This window comes from Primulina huaijiensis, chromosome 1 (assembly GCF_012295235.1).
Source record: "Primulina huaijiensis isolate GDHJ02 chromosome 1, ASM1229523v2, whole genome shotgun sequence".
NCBI lineage: Eukaryota > Viridiplantae > Streptophyta > Magnoliopsida > Lamiales > Gesneriaceae > Primulina > Primulina huaijiensis.
The window spans coordinates 3,293,385-3,302,781 of NC_133306.1; the positions used below are offsets into that span (position 1 = coordinate 3,293,385).

The window sequence follows — 9,397 nt, forward strand, 5'->3', positions numbered from 1 at the left end:
TTTGAATTCAATAGGATTTGAAATTTCTTCCCTTTTTAGTGTTTTAATATAAATTATTTGCACATCAAGGGCTTTTTTTACATATAATTCTATCCATTTAAAGTTAATAGAAAATTTTCAAACTAATAACATGTGATTGTCTGAATTTGTGAAAAGATTATAAAATGTGAAGAACCCCATTATTTTCATTTCATTTTTGTGATTAATCAATCAAATGAAATAAAATATATTGCACGCATTCTCTCAAAGGATATAAGCTTTATTGAAACAAGTGCGTGTATCGAATATGATTCAGATACATTCCACAACACACAAATATCAATCCAGGCTTCAGGATTGTTTGTATCCAATCAAAAAGTAAAAAGAACATCGGCCAAAAGACCAAGCACTCTGCAGATTGATTATTCCTAGCTTAATTTGTTGCTTATCAGTCCCTCTAACGACCCAATGAAAGATAGAACAGTGAAAAGCAAGCAGAATATCTTGAAAACTTGAAGAAAAATCCACACTCCTGTCCAGGCTCCTATCTTATTCTGCGCGAGATACATCTGGACGGGGAAATATATAGCCAAAGGCCAAAAATTCAAGGCCCCGAGAACTCCCAAAACTTGATTGAAGTAAGGAAAGAGTAAAGCAAGTCCGGTCGTAGATGCAACGTAGACAGTTCTAAAGCACAGACGCAGAAGATTTAATTTCAAAGTGGAAAGTAGTGGGAGTTTTATGCTGTACTCATTATTCACAAATCCATTTCTTGGATATTTCCTTGCTATCCATCTTTCGAACACCGCAAACAATGGCTGGCTGAATATCTATTGGAAAGTACAGGTAGAAGATACCAGGATCCAAGATGATGAACGTGCAAAAAAGATAAATATTCAAGAGTTAATTAATTTCACATTAAAAAACTTGCAGAATATCGTCTGACAGATGAGGTTCAATTGCAAAATATTTTTGGACTTCAGATTTAGTATATTATCATCAAGTGATCTGATCCACCTGGATGAGACAATAAGTATATATACGTACTTGAGAATTTTCTTTTATCACATAAACCTCCTAAAATCAGCCAGGGTGTGTTTTGTTCAATTATACGGAAAATATCAATCCAAACAAGAATGTATTCAAATATTTCAAACTTCAAGTAGCAATATGCCTGATGCATTGAGCAATGGGATCTACCTGATACCCGCCCACGAGATGAAGAACAATGCACGCATTAGCAAAGTCAACGAGCCAGTAGGGTTCGTAAAAACCAAATCCTGTCAACAGATTCCCAGGAGCTTGGTTTCCAAATGCAGCATATCCAAAACAACCGCAGCAGATAAAGAAGAAACTGGTTATCAGTATAGCTATGGTTGATGCCTTCTTCATTGTCTTGTTCTCCGGTGGAGGTGTTCTAAGAGTATCCTTCATTTTCAAGTTTATTATCAATTGTCAAATTCCATAGATGGACGATAAAAAACACATGAAATAATTTTACAAGTTTATACGGCAAGGATCGTTTCCTACTTGAATTTCCAATAGAATTATGTTGTAGGTAAAGGCGAAAGCAACGTCACCAACTGCCTGTGATGAGAGCCATACTTTTTGAGCCACATTATCCGTGGGTACTCCAACAAGGTCACCTCTTATCTCTCCATCTCCTGCATCGGCCAATAGTTATCTACCGTGCTGCAAGATAAAGAGGATCTACCAATGGTATTCAAATATCATTTGATACTAGTCATTTAGGCAAACTTAATACATCGCATAACCATTATATTTAATAGATAAGCTTTTTGATCAATTTTTAATTAGTTATATTTAAATGATTTGATACTAATATAAATGTTGTAAAAGACACAAAATTAAATTAACTGCTCAAAGTAAGCAATTTCACATTCAAACATTTATAAAATTTATCTGCATGGAAAACCAACCAAAAACAGATGAGAATAATTTGAGATAAAAATTAAAATTTTCTTTTAAACATAAGTAAACTGAAGTCCTAATTGGCTAAAAACATCACATATAAGGGTGTTTTTTAACATAGAAATATAAAAAATTGATGATAATTATTATGAAGTCGTACAGGCTCCAATAGTATGTAAAGATTTTAGTGAGAAATCACTTTGAGCAGGAAAATTATAATTAATATGGTTTTTGTGTAACACCTAGAGGAGAGGGTGGTATCGAAATTTTATAGGTTTGACATACCAAAGAGACCAACCACATAGTAACTCTAAAAACTCTTACCTGGGTGCGAGAGGGCTGAGTCACTCCCAAGTAGCCCATGAGCAGCTTAATGACAGCTTTGATTGAGTAGCTCGATCATTTACTTGAATCGATGGAGTACATGTTGAGCTACTTGAGCTCGAGTAGTAATATTGGTTTTTCATTTTTATATTATTAAAATTATTGTCATACCCTTAATTTTTTCATAAATCACACTGTGACAGTTATTTTCACAAACAATAAAGATAAATTAGTGCATCCACTACCCAAGCATATTTTTCTTTATCAAGCTTAATTTGATCTCGACTGACTTTGAAAATTTTCGAGCTTTATGGGCTCGAATTCAAGTAACTCGATATTATGTGCATCGAGTTCCAGCCCAAAATTCACAACTTCAACGAACTCAAAATCGAGTTTCGGTAGTGAATTTATTATCACATGCAATTAACAATAGCTCGAGTGTTACTCGGCTCATGTGCACCTCTAGGTCTCATATGATGCACCTCTCACCTCTAACATAATTTATAGACACAAAAAAGGGAGTCATATCCAAATGAACATGAATACTGAGGATCAAGACTGACCAGAACTACTATACCTACTACTTTTGCAAGCCCAAGAGCCAGTCCAATGAAGGTATAAGCAAAGGACATAGAAGCTGCAATTATTGAGAGCCATTCCATGTTGTGGAAGTCAGGTATCTGAGAAAAAACGACTTGAACAGCTCCAAACAACAATATAAACAAACTATCTCCGTAGTCACATGGTGCATCATGCCCTTCCTTGTGAAAACAGTTTGATTTCAGAATTGCCCTAAACAACCGAAAAAGCGATACAGATCATATTTACAGCTGCTATATACTAAGAAATGCACACAAATTCTTCTATTTTAAAGAGTAATAGAAATTAGCTTCATAGTTCAGATTGATAGGTCACTGCCAGGTATCAATTAAGAATGTCTAGTGCTAAGGTAAGAAGAGGATCATAAATGATCAAATTAATAATTCTTGAAGGTGTTGACCGGTCCAGTAATAAGTTGTAATATTGAACGAAAACTTTGCCAACAACTTCACTTGGAAGAGCAGCTCCGAGTCTGATTAACCTATTGTAGACCTAATATGGAGGCATTTTTCTTGATTTGAACTTGTATTATAAAGAAAAGTACAGTGACTCTTAGATACTCCTGATATTTTCCGATCAACTGCCCAATCCCAGTGCTTACTCATATTAAGGGTGGGCTTATTATTTTACATAAGAAAAAAGTGGAAAAAACTCATACAACAATTGAGCAATCTTTTATTGCCAGAAAGATGGATGAAAATTTCACTTTCTGTTTCTGAACAAGGTAGCAGACCTAGATAAGAACAGTGATGGCAATCTGTGTTCACTGCCTCAACTTAATTTTAGAAACTTCGTTATTGTCACCAAACTTATATCAAGACAATTTCTTTATATCATTATCTGCCAGTCATGGAGTTTAAATCCAGAGTAGTACCAGAAGAAATAAAATTAAGACCTCATGCTGATCGCTGAAGTTATGGTATAAGCAATCCCATATCCGTAGTAGCTTTCTTGAAGAAATATTCCAGCCACCCACATACTCTTCTCTCCTGCCAAAATTATAACTCTTAAAAAACTTATCACATCTCAAATGAAAGATGTTTGATGGCTTCTTAGATTTCATCTCATAAAGTATGGCAGGAAAAGCTGAAAAGCAAGACGATACCACAAATCCTTAAAACTCTCTCCTTGGTTCATCTACACGAAAATTCGAGGGCACACAGCTCAATTTCTCACACAAGGTCATACCAACCATCGATCTTCAATCTCTTTATCAGTCAATTAAACACAACATCCTCCTTTATCTAACTTCAAATCCATGAATTCAATCACATTTCTTAGACAAAAGGCTTGGACCACAAAAACCATTCAACACAAAATGCCTCTCATAATGATTACCAATTTAGGGAAGAAGTAATGCATGTACATTACCAAGATATGACCTCACGGCTTCAGCATAGGACTTGTTTCTGATACGTCCCACCACAGGATCAGGATATCTGTAACAATCACATAGAAGATTTGAAGAAATAATTGTGATTACTCCAAACACAACCATGCATACAGGTCCCGCTATCCAGCCAAGCTGAGCCACACTCCATGCCAGAGACAGCACGCCCGAGCCTATCACTCCGGTAATTATATGGGCAATCGCGGTCCATATAGTCCCTTCACATCCACATCACACAACGAACAATGAGTACAATAGAACCGAAAACTTCAGTCTTTTCAAGATTCAAAAAAATCAGTTCCTTCGTCAAGAAAAAAAATATGTAAAAATTTAAAGAATTGGGCATTACATTTTTACCCATTAACGAGCAGTACCAAAGAATTTACAAATATGACAATTATCACATTTTTGACATAAAACAAATCAAGAATGGTAAATCAGTAATTTCAAGATTAGATGTAATCATAAAGTTCAATCCATCTAGCTTCAAGAACGACCAACTAACTTTATCCATTCCATTAAAGGGCAGTATCCCACAAATTTATGATGCAAAGATCAGATTTTGACAGAAAACATGATCCAACAGACCTGTTCTTTTTATGGAATTGTGAGAATCTGAAGAAGAAGATGAAGCATATGTGAGCAACGGAGTGGTGTAGCCGTCTTCTTTATCAACCTCAACCATAACTCTGCAACTTGATGGCTGTTAATTGGGCACAGCTAGCAAGCTTGACTGTTCGACTTCCAATGAGAAGGAGCAAACAGTGATTCTTGCATCAATTATTGAACCGTCCGAAGTTCCAAATAGATTGTTGTCTACATATTACTAATGCTATCCATTAAGTTCTAAAAATACATTTTCAAACATTTTTTTTTTTAATTTAGTCTTCTTTGTATCTTTTTTACATAAACATAAAAAAAGAGAAATTTAGGCTAATACCACTCAACAACATCGTATTTAAAAAACTAACACTCACTTTTGAAATGTCTATTCTATCCTTATTTTTAATATTTTCAAATCCTTTTTTTTTCTTTTAACTCTAAACTAATGTTTTCTTTTTTCTTATATGCAAGTCTCTTTTACTTGTGAGCATTGTTACCCAAATTCCACTGTCTCTCGATTTACCATCAACTTTCCTCTCTTCGATTCTCCCGACTCTGTGTTGGATTTGCTAATTGTATGTATCCATACCTCGGCGACGCGTTGATCATTCATCCAAATTGTCCGATCATCGATTGACGAAAGTTTTGTGTTTCCGAATGTTTTTTTTTACTAAAAGCTGAATTTACCATACGATTATATCACCGGTGTTTTTTTTCTTTTTTTCGGTAAAAAGTTTATATGTTTTTATATGTAACAGTTGCTTAATTATTGGTCCTGATTTATGTGAGAAAAAAAATCTGATTAACTAGTTTTTTTTTCTCTTTGTAATTTTTTGATCATTGATGTTTTTTTTAGTACGATCGTAATATACAAAGTTGTTTGCTTTTGTTGTGAATACGTGAAGCTTTGTTTTTCGGAGTTTTGTTGTATTCTGTTTAATTGTTGGTTCCTGTTTTTTCACATGAGGGCGACCGAATGGCGACTGAGTTATATAGTAAAAAATAGTGAGCATGTTCATGTTTTATATGGTACTTAATATATTAAGATATATTTTTATTGATAAGATATTATAAAATGAAAAATATTGTGAAATAAGCTAAAAAGCGATTGAGGGCGACCGAATGACGATTGAGTGATATGGTAAAAACAAAGTGAGCAAATTCGTGTTTTATATCCTATTTACTATATTATGGTACGTTTTCATGGATAAGAAATTACGAAATTAAACATAGTGTGGAATAAGGCAAAAATGACTGAGGTCGACCGAATGGCGACTGGGAGCGACCGAATGGCGACAGAGTCATATAGTAAAAATAGTGACCCCGAGCAAATTCATGTTTTATATTCTACTTAATATATTGAGATATATTTTTATGGAGAAGAGATTATAAAATGAAAATTAGAGTGAAATAAGCTAAAAAGCGATTGAGGGCGACCGAATGACGATTGAGTGATATGGTAAAAACAAAGTGAGCAAATTCGTGTTTTATATCCTATTTACTATATTATGGTACGTTTTCATGGATAAGAAATTACGAAATTAAACATAGTGTGAAATAAGGCAAAAAAGACTGAGGGCGACCGAATGGCGACTGTGAGCGACCGAATGGCGACTAAGTTATATAGCAAAAAAATAGTGAGAAAGTTCATGTTTTACATGCTACTTAATATATTATGATATATTTTTATGAATAAGAGATTATAAAATGAAAAATAGTGTGAAATAAGCTAAAAACAATATTTTCTAGCACATCGGGTGGTTCTATTAGATCACTCATATATCACTTAGTCGGTCTCAGTCGCTCTTTGTATTATGACATTATTTTTATATTTTACAATATCACTCCATTATACTATACTAAAATAGAGTAAATAGACCCCAAACGTGAAGTTGCTCGTATTTTCTATTATAAGAATCATATATCACTCAGTCGCTCTTTGAATTACTTTACGCCACTTTTATATTTTATACTCACACGATTATAATATACTATAATATAGTAAATAGTCTACAAAACATTAATTTGATCATCTTTATACATTTAATAGTACAAAATATCTTCGATTCATTCATACTAAATCATTGATGTTCAATTATATTTTTTTAAAATAAAAAAAACATCCAACCTTCTACTTCCAAAAAATAATATTTTCTAGTACATCAAGTGGTTCTATTAGATCACTCATATATCACTCAGTCGCTCTTTGTATTATGATATTATTTTTATATTTTACACTATCACTCCACTATACTATACTAAAATAGAGTAAATATACCCAAACGTGAAGTTGCTCATATTTTCTATTATAAGAATTATATATCACTCAGTCGCTTTCAGTCGCTCTTTGAATTATTTTACGCCACTTTTATATTTTATATTCACACGATTATAACATACTATAATATAGTAAATAGTCCACAAAATATTAATTTGATCACGTTTTATAAATTGAATAGTACAAAATATTTTCGATTCATTCATACAAAATCATTAATGTTCAATTACATTCTATGGTCAAATTACTACCATCAATGGAAATAGCTGTTCATTCTTTAGATTCGGATAACCATGTATAAGTTCCTTGTTCATCACTCTTCCACTCTCCATTAGAATTAATCAAAATCTGGATGATCGTCATTCCTATACAAAATAAGCAATAAAGATGTCATAAAAATTAAATGATTTAACATATAATCGGATGACGTAACATATCAAAGTGGGCGACTGAAAACAGAATTGAGCGACTGAAAACAGAATTAGGCGACTGACCCCATAATGTTTGGGCGACCGAACAATTAAGAATGAAATATATGAAAAATTATATTTACAATATATACATTGTAATAAAAATCAGTAAATCGATAAAAAAAATTGAGATGACATTAGAACTTACACCTGATTTAAAATCTCTGACAATGTTGAGAAAAATTGAAACTTTTTTAAGGAAACAAATGACTACAATATTCTTTTGCTTAATGTAGAGGAAAAAAAATTGAAGAGAAGACCAATGAGTGGATGATGAAGAAGAATCGTTGTGAGAATGATGAGAAGAATGGAGGGAACAAGAATCCATTCCCTTTCTCCTCTTTTTGTTTCTACTCTTCTTTTGTTTTTTAATTAATTAATTATTTTTTAAGTGGATGTTATTTATCAAATTTTGAATTTTAAAAGGCTAATATTTAAAATTAAAATTTACTTAGGGTTAGATTTTAAATTGCCCCTAAAAAAACAGGTTGATAATTAAAATCTGAAAGTTTACATGCGATGGTTAATGCAGAGTCATTTTTTTTATTTTTAAAAAGTTATATTAAATTGACCAAATATTACCTTAATTCATACTAAACATTCATAATTTATTAATTTACTATTACTAATATAAATAAATATTTATCAAAATAAAATCAAAATGTAAAAATCACCTCATAAAAAAGATTCAAGACTTTAATAATTATTATGGTAAATTTAGCATTTTCAAACCCAAAATTAAATTACGATAAAGAAAATGGTAGAAGAGGGATATTTTAGGATATTTAAATGATGTAAGGCTATATTATAAAATTTTAAGTAAGACTATTTTTTAAAATAGAGGTTTTCAATGGGTTAGTAACTTAGTACAACTTATTTCCCTTTCTTTTATTGGAATTTGGAAGCTTCAAAATATCTCGAATATGTTTTTTTTTTTGAAAAAAGGTTATACTTATAAAAAAGAAACAGAATACAATGACATTTTTATTACATTTAATTTAATTAAATGATGTTTTTTTATTTATTTAATATGCCATATATCAAGATGGAGCTTAACCATGCATTTAAAATTATATGAAAATTTAGAATAATATATAACATAAAATCTTTATACAATTAACACTAATATTCGGTAATTTATTGCATATAGTAGTTTTGTGTGGGGGATTTCTGTTTAGAAAACGACATGAAATGCTTGAAGTTCCGAAATTTTAATGCGAACAAAAATTAAATTAAATTAAATAACTAATAGATATACTTTAAACTAATACAAATATACTTATCCATTAAAAAAAAAAAAAAAGACAAGACAAGACCATCGTATGATTGTCCTAAACATGAGTACTCCATAACTTCCCATTCAAACATCGTGTTAATATTCCATTATTCAATACATATATAAACACTAAAACATTATTTCTTTATATAATAAAACTCTAATTTACTAATATTACAAAACTAACAGCCACCTCCACCTCCACCTCCACCTCCACCACAACCTCCACCTCCGCCTCCACCACCACAACCTCCGCCTCCCCCTCCCCCCGCATCTCCACCTCCACCTCCACCTCCAGCCCACAGTCCACCTCTTCTACGACGCCGCTTGCCACCGCCGTCCGCACAACCAAAGATGATAAAAGACATGATTGCCATGGACATAACAACCATGAAGCCTAGCATGATCATGAATCCAGAATCCCCGTGCAATAAACCTACTTCATTCGGATGACCCCCAGTACCAGATGTAACAGCTAAAATTCTAGCCATTTTGGATTGGATGTATACTTTAGATAGGATACGAACTATATATATATATGTGTG

The 9,397-nt window shown here is 32.4% G+C and overlaps 1 protein-coding gene across 1 annotated transcript; it reads right to left on the bottom strand.

Annotated features, from left to right (window-relative positions):
- Positions 1 to 238: 238 nt before the first annotated feature.
- LOC140977404 (probable amino acid permease 7) lies at positions 239 to 5,046 on the bottom strand. The gene is made up of 7 exons (XM_073442152.1): positions 4,814 to 5,046; positions 4,207 to 4,443; positions 3,731 to 3,824; positions 2,813 to 3,027; positions 1,510 to 1,643; positions 1,180 to 1,407; positions 239 to 809 (listed from the first exon to the last, which is right to left on the bottom strand). Exons 1-7 carry the CDS (start codon positions 4,908 to 4,910, stop codon positions 408 to 410), a joined length of 1,407 nt encoding a protein of 468 aa, XP_073298253.1. The 5' UTR covers positions 4,911 to 5,046; the 3' UTR covers positions 239 to 407.
- Between the last annotated feature and the right edge of the window lie 4,351 nt (positions 5,047 to 9,397).

Bases quoted from the DNA above. Each gene is read 5' to 3' on its own strand.
- LOC140977404 (XM_073442152.1), bottom strand. From the start codon at position 4,910: ATGGTTGAGGTTGATAAAGAAGACGGCTACACCACTCCGTTGCTCACA. The intron at 3,825-4,206 runs GTAATGTACATG...TAATTTTGGCAG, and splicing joins AGCCGTGAGGTCATATCTTG to GAGAGAAGAGTATGTGGGTG. The intron at 1,408-1,509 runs GTAGGAAACGAT...TTGAAAATGAAG, and splicing joins TAATTCTATTGGAAATTCAA to GATACTCTTAGAACACCTCC.